The sequence below is a fragment of the Sander vitreus genome, chromosome 7 (assembly GCF_031162955.1).
Source record: "Sander vitreus isolate 19-12246 chromosome 7, sanVit1, whole genome shotgun sequence".
Taxonomy (NCBI): Eukaryota; Metazoa; Chordata; class Actinopteri; order Perciformes; family Percidae; genus Sander; species Sander vitreus.
In genome coordinates, this window is record NC_135861.1 from 47,501 (window position 1) to 60,000 (window position 12,500).

General features: G+C 46.8%; 1 protein-coding gene across 2 annotated transcripts in view; it reads left to right on the forward strand.

Annotated features, from left to right (window-relative positions):
* The window catches only part of ptpn18 (protein tyrosine phosphatase non-receptor type 18), a 30,130-nt gene extending 17,639 nt beyond the window's left edge, over positions 1–12,491 (forward strand). The window contains exons 10-16 of one of the 2 annotated variants that reach the window (XM_078254090.1): positions 672–752; positions 1,809–1,904; positions 6,066–6,106; positions 7,838–7,948; positions 9,849–10,027; positions 10,109–10,195; positions 12,249–12,491. In XM_078254090.1, the coding sequence (XP_078110216.1) occupies positions 672–752; positions 1,809–1,904; positions 6,066–6,106; positions 7,838–7,948; positions 9,849–10,027; positions 10,109–10,195; positions 12,249–12,322 (669 nt within the window). In that variant the 3' untranslated portion in view covers positions 12,323–12,491. The remainder of the gene's footprint in view (positions 1–671; positions 753–1,808; positions 1,905–6,065; positions 6,107–7,837; positions 7,949–9,848; positions 10,028–10,108; positions 10,196–12,248) is intronic. The other variant, XM_078254091.1, reaches the window with a different exon arrangement.
* Positions 12,492–12,500: the final 9 nt, after the last annotated feature.

The window sequence follows — 12,500 nt, forward strand, 5'->3', positions numbered from 1 at the left end:
CAGAGGGAAGTGATGGCACCATTGACCAACAAAAACCTGGTGTAAAGTCAATAACGCAGCATTTCATTGTTATTTTAACAGAGCATTAGTAAAATGCTCCTAGGCTCGTGCACAGCACGTGCACACTATGCTTGTTACACACACAGGGACGCACAGCAGCACACACACACACACACACACACACAGTAGCATACACACATGCAGAAGATTACACATACAAATATTACGGTGCAAATCCTCCATCATAACAGCAATGCTCCAAGGTCCAAACGCGCCTGGCTTTTAAAGGGAATGGGAGATGATCTCTGATTGGTTGATTGCATGTTACGCCCAAAACACACCTCTGATTAATGAAGACACTAAGGTCAACCCTTTAGAACCATGACCCCGGCACACGGACCCTTTTTACTGCCGTCAAACTAGCAGAAGTGGATTAGGACGCCCTAAACACACCTGCAGCAGGCGGTCACGCCGTGTAGATCGTTAAAAGCCCTGTAGGTGTTTCTTTCTATCTTAGTTGGAGTCGCCGATGCATTAAAGAGTGCCCAGTTTTAGCCCGTCGGAGGTTTTTCTGCAGCTCTCCATCACATCTTTTATTGATTATGCGTATATTAATCTGTAGTATTTGTATATGTGTAAACCAATACACATTTCCTTTCTCCTCTCTGCAGCAGATCAACACGACAGACTTCAGTATCATGAACATCGTCCTGGAGCTGCGGAGACAGAGACCCTCTGCAGTCCAAACTAAAGTAGGTCCTTTTACAGCCCGTTATGTTTATATATGTATATATTGGGGTTGGGCATCGTTTTGGTTTCAACAATTCAAATTCTGATTCCTCCTTTCGATTCTGGTTCTCGATTTCAATTCTTAGGCTACATTTACATCGCTATGTTTTGGCTTTATAAAGGAATATATTTTGCCATGTTCCCCCCTCTCATTCCCCCTGCTCTGGTGTCCCCCCTCTCATTCCCCCTGCTCTGGTGTTCCCCCCTCTCATTCCCCCTGCTCTGGTGTTTCCCCTCTCATTCCCCCTGCTCTGATGTTCCCCCCTCTCATTCCCCCTGCTCTGGTGTCCCCCCTCTCATTCCCCCTGCTCTGGTGTCCCCCCTCTCATTCCCCCTGCTCTGGTGTTTCCCCCTCTCATTCCCCCTGCTCTGGTGTCCCCCCTCTCATTCCCCCTGCTCTGGTGTTCCCCCCTCTCATTCCCCCTGCTCTGGTGTTCCCCCTCTCATTCCCCCTGCTCTGGTGTTTCCCCCTCTCATTCCCCCTGCTCTGGCGTTTCCCCCTCTCATTCCCCCTGCTCTGGTGTTCCCCCCTCTCATTCCCCCTGCTCTGGTGTTCCCCCCTCTCATTCCCCCTGCTCTGGTGTTCCCCCCTCTCATTCCCCCCTGCTCTGGTGTTTCCCCCTCATTCCCCCTGCTCTGATGTTTCCCCCCTCTCATCCCCCCTGCTCTGGTGTTCCCCCTCTCATCCCCCCTGCTCTGGTGTTCCCCCTCTCATTCCCCCCTGCTCTGGTGTTTCCCCCTCTCATTCCCCCCTGCTCTGGCGTTCCCTCCTCTCATTCCCCCTGCTCTGGCGTTCCCCCTCTCATTCCCCCTGCTCTGGTGTTTCCTCCTCTCATTCCCCCTGCTCTGGTGTTCCCCCCTCTCATTCCCCCTGCTCTGGTGTTTCCCAGTCTCATTCCCCCTGTTCTGGTAATAAATATGTGTAATAAATACAAATTACAGAGCTTTTCTTTTCACAGCTATACGGATGAATGCTTCCTGAAGAACAGTCTGAATAAAAAGTTTGACTTGTCTTTCAGGAGCAGTATCAGTTCATCTTCACAGCAGTCATCTGTATGTTCGAGCGACTCCTGAAGGCGGCTGCCGAGCGTCGGCTTTACTTCAACCTGTCGCAAGTAAAACACACGACATTCGCTTTGAAAGTCACTGTCACTGCGTTTACATGCACAGCAGTAACCGGGTTACGGTCTTAGTTAATAACCGTGAATAGCGGGGAGGAATGACGGACTAACTCTACCTTCGGTACAGTAGGTGGCGCTCTGACAACGTACAATTAGGTAGTTTTGTTGTATGGTGTCAAAGCAACGACTACAACTCACAGCGCCGACCGATTATTTCCGCTTCAAATAACACTTGTGTTGGGCCAGGGTAGATCCTAAATCGGATCTGCTAGAATGGTCAACATATGGCATTTTTCCATTACATGGTACCTGCTCGACTCGCCTCGTCTCGACTCGACACACTGTGCGTCCGTTTTCCGTTGCAGATGTTAGTACCGCCTCAGCGTGGCTGGTCGTTATATGCCGGCTCGACGCAAACACCAGCACACAAGTACAAACATCAGGCCACTTGAGCTTGTTTTCCAGTTCTGTGGAGGCTCCACGCAGAGCTTGTAAGTAAGTAAGTAAGTGGCCTGATGTTTATACTTGTGTGCTGGTGCGTGCGTCGAGCCGGCCACGTGTGTGTGCACGTGGCTACGGCGAAAGCTCTGCCTGGAGCCTCCGCAGAACTGGAAAACAAGCGGCGCCGCAGGAAACTGCCGTGACCTAACGCGACACAGAACGTGGAAGGTGTGTTGTTGTTGCCAGAAGACACATTTAGTTTCAGATGAAGCTGGAGGCAGCAGAAATAAACACAGCTGGATAAACTGTTTATAAATGGCGGGTTTGTTCAGGACACCCCCGTCTGTCGCTTTCACGTCACCTTTTGGTATCGCCTCAGCTCGCTGGGAACCTCGACTGAGGTGGTACTAAAGAAAGTACCTGTTAGCAGGTACCAGGGACTTTTTTTCGTAATGGAAAACCAAAAAAGGCGAGTAGAGTCGAGGCGAGTTGAGCAGGTACCACGTAATGGCGCCAATAGTTAGGTTTAGGCATGGGGAGTGGGGATTTGTTAGGGTTAGGGTAAGAATGCCAGGGTAAGCCAATCAGAGGCAGAATTAGGCAGAATTTAAGCAGAATTAGGCAGAATAAGGCGTGCCCAGCGGCACGTACTTTGACATCGACACATATATCAGATCCGATCTAGCATCTACCGTGAGCCAGCGGAGTGGGAAGGGGCATTTGAAGCATGTGCAGACGCTTATCCAGATCACACCCTGATTTTTTTCCTACTATGGCCACGCCAAGACCCGCCCTTCAATAGCATTCACACAATCCTATTGGCCAGGCGTCCATGCTTACACAAGGTAGGTCTTATCCCCTGACCAACCGGCTAGCCTGACCTTAACCTCTCAAGCTGCTATTGAAGGGCGGGTCTTGGCGTGGCCGTAGTAGGGAAACAAATGGGCACCCCGTGTTATGGTGTATACATGCAGGAATCCCCCAGTTACTGAAGGACTTCTCTCGGTCTGTTAACTGGGTTTTGAGAACTCAGATTTTAACCGTTGTTTACATGGCGTTTGAGAAATCAGGGTATTGCCTTACCCTGAATGTAATGTTTTTTAAACTGCATATGAACACACTGAATGAAGGGCTGATGGAATGAGTTTGTTGGAGGAAGTAGACGGAGAACAGCCACAGAAAGAAAAGAGGAAGTGATAAGTTAATCAGACTTCCTGTATGCAAAACAGTTTGAGAGCATGTTGTTCAGAGACACACAGAGAGAGAAGCTGCTCGACATTTGAACAGAAAGAAAATCCACTAAAACTAAAGTAGAACTAGTGGAGGACACACGCTGACAGGTAGGACCGCTTCCACTTTAACTTTACTCAAATTAAAACCATAAAAACGTCACGTTGTAACTGCAGATACAGCCACACAGCGATCACGACCAACACACAATAAATACATGTCGTTTCCTTCCAGACTTCATCAGTTTTATGCAGCTTTTTTTGTTTATTCTTCTGATTTACGTCACTAAATCTAACTTCTCGAGGTTGAGAAGGCCACATAATTACATGTTACTCAATCAAAAAGGGAAACGCAGGTATTTAGAAACGCATTTCTTCTCCCTTCCAGGGGTGGAGGAAGTATTCTACACTTTACTGCAGTACAAGTACTAGTACCACACTGTCTGTCTGTCTGTCTGTCTCTCTCTGTCTCTTAATCTGTCTGTCTCTCTGTCTGTCTCTCTGTTCGTCTGATATTTAGAAACGCATTTCTTCTCCCTTCCAGGGGTGGAGGAAGTATTCTACACTTTACTGCAGTACAAGTACTATGACCACACTGTCTGTCTGTCTGTCTCTCTCTGTCTCTTAATCTGTCTGTCTCTCTGTCTGTCTCTCTGTCTGTCTGATATTTAGAAACGCATTTCTTCTCCCTTCCAGGGGTGGAGGAAGTATTCTACACTTTACTGCAGTACAAGTACTAGTACCACACTGTCTGTCTGTCTGTCTCTCTCTGTCTCTTAATCTGTCTGTCTCTCTGTCTGTCTCTCTGTCTGTCTGATATTTAGAAACGCATGTCTTCTCCCTTCCAGGGGTAGAGGAAGTATTCTACACTTTACTGCAGTACAAGTACTAGTACCACACTGTCTGTCTGTCTGTCTCTCTCTGTCTCTTAATATGTCTGTCTCTCTGTCTGTCTCTCTGTCTCTTAATCTGTCTGTCTCTCTGTCTGTCTGATATTTAGAAACGCATTTCTTCTCCCTTCCAGGGGTAGAGGAAGTATTCTACACTTTACTGCAGTACAAGTACTAGTACCACACTGTCTCTCTGTCTGTCTGTCTCTCTCTGTCTCTTAATCTGTCTGTCTCTCTGTCTGTCTCTCTGTCTGTCTGATATTTAGAAACGCATTTCTTCTCCCTTCCAGGGGTGGAGGAAGTATTGTTTACACTTTACTGCAGTAAAAGTACTAATACCACAGAGTAAAAATACTCTTTTACAAGTAAAAGTCCTGCGTTGAAAATGTTAAAGTCTGTAAGTATCATCAGGGAAATGTAGTTAACGTGTTAAAATATAAAAATGTCCCCGGTGACTGTTGCATGTAAGAGATTATGTAGAGCGAGTTATTACACGCCCTTGGTTGCATACTTGATTCTGATTGGTCACTCACGGCCTTCTACGGTCTGTTTATTTCTGTATAAGAGACATGTTGTTGCCATGGACGGAGGTCCCATCGTTGAACCATTTTAAAATCAATGAAACCAAAAAAGTGGAAACAGATGTGAAGAATCAGCTGAGATAATCAACGAGGTCAGCTTCTCTCTACGACACGTAGCTGCTATGGCGCCATTCTGATGCTACCAAGCCATCAGCTCCCGTTAGCATCCCGTTAGCATCCCATTGACTGCCATTCATTCTGACGTCCCTTTGACAGAGAATAACTTTACATCTGAAGCGTTTAAAGACTCTATTTGTCCGTTGTTTATTTCTAAAGAAACACGACAACGTATAAAAGGCTCCATTACCTTGTAGCTCACGTTATGGCTCCGTAGCAGACGTTTTTATAACAATAGGCTAACGATTGGGTCATAACCACGAGACTTCCTGTCTCATAGTAGAGGAGTTACCGTATAGTACAGGAGAAGCTCTCAGGCAGTTTGGACTTCCATCAGCTGTTTAAGTGTAATGACTAATGTTAACTATCATTTTAGTGATCAATAATGAGCCTGTGTCTATGTTATCTCCTTACATATACCTACGCTCTCCGTCTCTGCTAGATTGGGAATGATTGAGATTTCTCTTGGCACAGCTACCAGAAGACTTCCAACTTTCAGACAGGTTGCTCACGTCACATCTACGTCTTCAAGCTCAGTTGGAGGCTGCTCAGTAACGCTCAGCCATCACCGGGAAAGAGCTTCTAATGTCCTTCACTGGTCTCCGTCCAGAGACACGGGGTCTGGTGCTCCATTATATACTGACTATGGAGATAATGGGGAGACGCTAAGCTAACGTTACGTTGATGCAGAGATATAAGATAGATAGATACTTTATTCATCTCGAAAGGACATTTTAGAGCAATAAAAACATATTTAAGAGTTTTGTAAAAAACATTTCAGACTTCTTTTGTACCTTCAAAGGCATTTTGTTCTGTCAAATAATTAAAAAATAAATACATATGTGACTTTTGAAGACTGCAGATAAACTGAAGTAAACGGTTCTGTTTGTTCACCAGCAGCAGAAGAAACCCACGAAACCACCTCCTGTCTCCAAGAGGTAGTCTGTCTGTCTCTCTGTCTCTCTCTTAACCTGTCTGTTTCTCTCTCAACCTGTCTCTCTCTCAATCTGTCTGTCTGTCTCTCTCTCAACCTGTCCGTCTCTTTGTCTGTGTCTGTCTGTCTCTCTCTCTCTCTCTGTCTGTCTGTCTGTTGGTCTTTCTCTCTCGCTCTCTGTCTCTCTTGCTCTCTCTCTCTCCCTCTCTCCCTCTGTCTCTCTCTCTGTCTCTCTCTCTGTCTCTCTCTCTGTCTCTCTCTCTCTCTCTCTCTGTCTCTCTCTCTGTCTCTCTCTCCCTCTCTCTCTCTCCCTCTCTCCCTCTGTCTCTCTCTCTCTGTCTCTCTCTCTCTCTCTCTCTCTCTGTCTCTCTCTCTCTCTCTCTCTCTCTCTCTCTCTCTCTCTCTCTCTCTCTCTCTCTCTCTCTCTCTCTCTCTCTCTCTCTCTGTCTCTCTCTCTCTCTCTCTCTCTCTCTCGCTCTGTCTCTCTCTCCAAGGTGTTACAGTAAATCAACACTTTCTCACCCTCCATCCCCATGTGTTACCACTTTGCCATGGAAACCGAGAGGAGGAGGAGGAGGAGGAGGAAGTTTAGATGCGAAAGAAAAGAGAAGCAAAAGAAATTAAAGGATAGAAACAGGTGGGGAAGGAGGAAGTGAGAACAGGAGGAGAGGTGACAGAGGGGGGGAGAGGAGGAGGAGGAGGAGAAAAGGAGAGGATGATAAAATGGAAGATGAGAGGATGATATGTAGGAGAAAAGAGGAAGAGTGTACGGAGGAAGAAAGGAAAGGTGAGAGAGGAGGAGGAGACAAGTGAAAGAAGCAGAAAACAGTGAGGGAGGAAACAAGAGAGCAAACAAGAGGTCAGGAGACAAGAGAGGAGGGGAGACAAGAGAGGAGACAAGAGAGGAGACAAGAGAGGAGGGGAGACAAGAGAGGAGACAAGAGAGGAGGGGAGACAAGAGAGGAGACAAGAGGAGGGGAGACAAGAGAGGAGACAAGAGGAGGGGAGACAAGAGAGGAGATAAGAGAGAAGAGGAGACAAGAGGAGGGGAGACAAGAGAGGAGACAAGAGAGGAGAGGAGACAAGAGAGGAGAGGAGACAAGAGAGGAGGGGAGACAAGAGAGGAGGGGAGACAAGAGAGGAGACAAGAGGAGGGGAGACAAGAGAGGAGATAAGAGAGAAGAGGAGACAAGAGGAGGGGAGACAAGAGAGGAGACAAGAGAGGAGAGGAGACAAGAGAGGAGGGGAGACAAGAGAGGAGGGGAGACAAGAGAGGAGACAAGAGAGGAGGGGAGACAAGAGAGGAGGGGAGACAAGAGAGGAGACAAGAGAGGAGGGGAGACAAGAGAGGATACAAGAGAGGAGACAAGAGAGGAGGGGAGACAAGAGAGGAGACAAGAGAGGAGACGAGAGGAGACGAGAGGAGAGGAGAGGAGAGGAGACGGGAGGAGAGGAGAGAGTAGTGAAAGAGTTGAGGAAGCGAGACTAAGAGAGAGAAGAGGAGACATTAGAGGAGATGATGATGATGATGATATTAACCACAGATAAATATCAGTAACTGTGCCGCCTGTGTGGCTGTGATCCGGTTGGATCACTCTGGTAACAATCAGTGTAACCATGACGCCTACGGCCCCACGGACTTCCTGCTGAGCTTTGAACATGCAGCTGTGTTAAAGGGACAGTTCAGAGGATTGTTGAGTGAGTTCTCTCTCTGTGTGTTTCCTAATGTGTGCAGACTGTCACAGCAGCCAGACATGAATGATACGTACGCTGTGGTCAACAAGCCGAAACCCCCCCCCACAGCAGACCCCGCCCACTTTGCTGTAGCCCCGCCCAGATCCACCAGGTAAACAAACACCTCTTCAACGTAAAAGTTAAAAAAAATAGCAACACTTTGACTTAATTGATCATAAGTTATGTTTAAATCTGAGCTTGATAGGTGATCATCATCAGTTACGTTTAGACACCAAAACCACGAGTTAAGATAATAAAAAAAAGATTGTGGTTTGGGTTAAAACAGCGGTGCCTTTAAGTATGTAAGTTGTTTTTGCCCCCATTTTTCATGAGCTGAACTCAAAGATCTAGGACTGTTTTCTACGTACACAAAAGGCTTATTTCTCTCAAATATTGTTCACAAATCTGTCTAAATCTGTGTTGGTGAGCCAAGAAAATCCATCCACTTCACAGGTGTAGCATATCAAGATGCTGATTAGACAGCAGGATTATTGCACAGGTGTTCCTTAGGCTGGACACAATGAAAGGCCACTCTAAAATGTGCAGTTTTACTGTGTTGGGGGGTCCAAAAACCCAAAACCAGTCAGTATCTGGTGTTAGGGTTAATCCGTGGAGAGAACACCTCTCCAAAGTGCCAGACGCCATCGAATGTGAGCATTTTCCCACTCAAGTCGGTTACAACGACGAACTGCAGTCAGGTCGAGAGAGAGAGAGAGAGAGAGAGAGAGAGAGAGAGAGAGAGATGAACCCTAACCATAACACCAGATACTGACTGGTTTTTGGACCCCCCCCCAACACAGTAAAACTGCACATTTTAGAGTGGCCTTTTATTGTGTCCAGCCTAAGGAACACCTGTGCAATAACCATGCTGTCTAATCAGCATCGGGATATGCCACACCTGTGAGGTGGATGGATTTTCTTGGCAAAGGAGAAGTGCTCACCAACACAGATTTGTGAACAATATTTGAGAGAAATAAGCCTTTTGTGTACATAAAAAACAGTCTTAGATCTTTGAGTTCAGCTCATGAAAAATGGGGGGAAAAACAAAAGTGTTGCGTTTATAATTTTGTTCAGTGTGTGTTCACCTGTTTCCTGGGTGAAAGTCTTGTATTTTCTCCTTAACTTCCTCAGGACATGAACACCTGTTTCCTGGGTGAAAGTCTTGTATTTTCTCCTTAACTTCCTCAGGACATGAACACCTGTTTCCTGGGTGAAAGTCTTGTATTTTCTCCTTAACTTCCTCAGGACATGAACACCTGTTTCCTGGGTGAAAGTCTTGTATTTTCTCCTTAACTTCCTCAGGACATGAACACCTGTTTCCTGGGTGAAAGTCTTGTATTTTCTCCTTAACTTCTTCAGGACATGAACACCTGTTTCCTGGTGAAAGTCGTGTGTTTTCTCCTTAACTTCTTCAGGACATGTACACCTGTTTCCTGGGTGAAAGTCTTGTGTTTTCTCCTTAACTTCTTCAGGACATGAACACCTGTTCCCTGGGTGAAAGTCTTGTGTTTTCTCCTTAACGTCTTCAGGACATGAACACCTGTTTCCTGGTGAAAGTCTTGTGTTTTCTCCTTAACTTCTTCAGGACATAAACACCTGTTTCCTGGTGAAAGTCTTGTGTTTTCTCCTTAACTTCTTCAGGACATAAACACCTGTTTCCTGGTGAAAGTCTTGTGTTTTCTCCTTAACTTCTTCAGGACATGAACACCTGTTTCCTGGGTAAAAGTCTTGTGTTTTCTCCTTAACTTCTTCAGGACATGAACTCTGCTCCCCGGCTTGAAAGCCCTGAGTTTTAGGAACCACTTTTTCAATGCTTCCTACTTCCTTCTTACATACTTTTACTTCAAGGATTTTTGAATACAGGCCTTTAACTTGTATTTGAGTATTTCCACATAGTGTATTAGTACTTTTAATGCATAAAAGGATCTGTATGCCATCATTTTGACTCACGGTGAGTGTTTCTGTCTTTGTTCTTCCCTGTGTGTGACCGTCTCATGATATTTAATCCTCAGGACCCTGCCCCCGTCCCCGTCCCATTACTATGACAACGACCCTGCAGGAGCATCGGCAGCGGCCGTCTACAGCACCGTCAGACCTCGAACTAAACCAAACACCCTGCCGCTCTCGGCCATGCCCATCTACGACACGGCACGGCCATCCAATCACAGGCTGGAGGAGGGGCTGCTTCCAGGTAAGGAGAAAAGGAGGGATGTGAGAAAGAAAATGTGAGGATGAGATAAATAAGTGACTCAGTGACTCTTCTCTCTTCCAGTTGAACATCTTTCATCAACCGACCACGATTATGAAGATTTGTCACCGTCAGTCCCGGACATGACCCTCTGCTCACCTGGCAGTATCGGTCAGTACACCTGGACAGTCTTGCTGTGTCTCAAATCGTGCACTTCTGTAATTACACTGGCTATTTTGAGTACATAGTGCGTTGATTGCGAGTGTGCACATTGATGAAGTGTGGCCAGGCCCGACCCAAGTGTCTTTGCTAGTTTAAGACCGACCCAGTTGTCAGTTTCCCATCCAGCGCCCACGTCGTTTAAACAGCAAATGCACCTGCACCCATCTGTGGCCCATGCTGGTCTTACAGGGAGGTGTGTTCAGGTGCATTCTGGGCGTGCTGGTCTTACAGGGAGGTGTTTTCAGGTGCATTCTGGGCGTGCTGGTCTTACAGGGAGGTGTTTTCAGGTGCATTCTGGGCGTGCTGGTCTTACAGGGAGGTGTGTTCAGGTGCATTCTGGGCGTGCTGGTGTTACAGGGAGGTGTGTTCAGGTTCATTCTGGGCGTGCTGGTCTTACAGGGAGGTGTGTTCAGGTGCATTCTGGGCGTGCTGGTCTTACAGGGAGGTGTGTTCAGGTGCATTCTGGGCGTGCTGGTCTTACAGGGAGGTGTGTTTCAGGTGCATTCTGGGCGTGCTGGTCTTACAGGGAGGTGTGTTTCAGGTGCATTCTGGGCGTGCTGGTCTTACAGGGAGGTGTTTTCAGGTGCATTCTGGGCGTGCTGGTGTTACAGGGAGGTGTGTTCAGGTGCATTCTGGGCGTGCTGGTCTTACAGGGAGGTGTGTTCAGGTGCATTCTGGGCGTGCTGGTCTTACAGGGAGGTGTGTTCAGGTGCATTCTGGGCGTGCTGGTCTTACAGGGAGGTGTGTCGTGTCAGGGTCCGTGGTGGTGGAGTTTAGCCAGAAAAAGTGAGCGTCATGCGGTGATGACTCACACTCATCACCGCCGAGGAGCGAATGAGCGTTTCCTGGTTTAAAGTATTTCGTTTTCACCACAAAGTGAACTAACTCACTGGCTTGAACACGCTGTGTTTTATGTTGACACCATGTTGTGCTGTTCACTCTGAGATTTGTATTAAGTTGGTATTAAAGTTAATAAATAAGTTTTTTGGCACGGCTGGCTGAGTGGCTCTATATCTAGGGTGGTATTGAAAGGGGAATTTATTTCTTACATGTTTGGTTTTGTTGTGTATAATCAAAAAACATTCCCCCCTCCTCTGCTTTCTTCACAAATCGCACTCTGTACAAACGTGTGTTTTTTTTCCGATACAGCCACTACACTGCAGTCAGTTAGTGAGGAAACAAGCCATTTACCATTAGAGTGCTCATATTATGCTAATTTTCAGGTTGATAATTGTATTTAGAGGTTGTAACAGAAGGGGTTTACATGACTTAATTATCCAAAAAAAACTCCATATTGTTGTTGTTCTGCTCATTGCTGCAGCTCCTCTTTTCACCCTGTGTTCAGGTCTCTGTTTTAGCTACAGAGTGAGACCTCTCACTGCTGGAACATCTTTGTTGGCAGTCGCACACGCTCAGTACCTAGGTAAGGACTACTAGCCAGTCAGAAGCAGAGTATGAGGGCCCTGACAGTACCTAGGTAAGGACTACTAGCCAGTCAGAAGCAGAGTATGAGGGCGTGCCCTGACAGTACCTAGGTAAGGACTACTAGCCAGTCAGAAGCAGAGTATGAGGGCGTGTCCTGACAGTACCTAGGTAAGGACTACTAGCCAGTCAGAAGCAGAGTATGAGGGCGTGTCCTGACAGTACCTAGGTAAGGACTACTAGCCAGTCAGAAGCAGAGTATGAGGGCGTGCCCTGACAGTACCTAGGTAAGGACTACTAGCCAGTCAGAAGCAGAGTATGAGGGCCCTGACAGTACCTAGGTAAGGACTACTAGCCAGTCAGAAGCAGAGTATGAGGGCGTGCCACGCTAGCAGTTCTTGCTTTTTTCGAGTTGTTTGTCACTTTCTTGACACTTTTTTCGACGTCTTTGTTGCTTCTTTTGACGTAGAAAGAAGCAACAAAAACGTCATGAAAGCGGCTTTATCTGCACTCTTCATAATGAAGAATACATTCTGATTGGTGCAGGGACACTGAGACGCTGTGTGTTTGTGTGTTTCAGGGTTTAACTATCGTATTCAGAAGCCGAGAGGACCCCGAGACCCTCCGGCCAAGTGGAGCCGCCTGGACAGATGAAGCCGTTAAACTTCACTGGTTCCCTTCACTAACAGACTGGGAAGATAAACAGGGTTTTATTAACGTTTTTGTAACTTTTTTGATTGAATTTTCCAGTGAGGGTGTATTCGTTGTCCATTAAGTAATGTGGGAATTTCCCCCGCAGATTGTCACAATAAAATACCAAGGATAGCTGTCT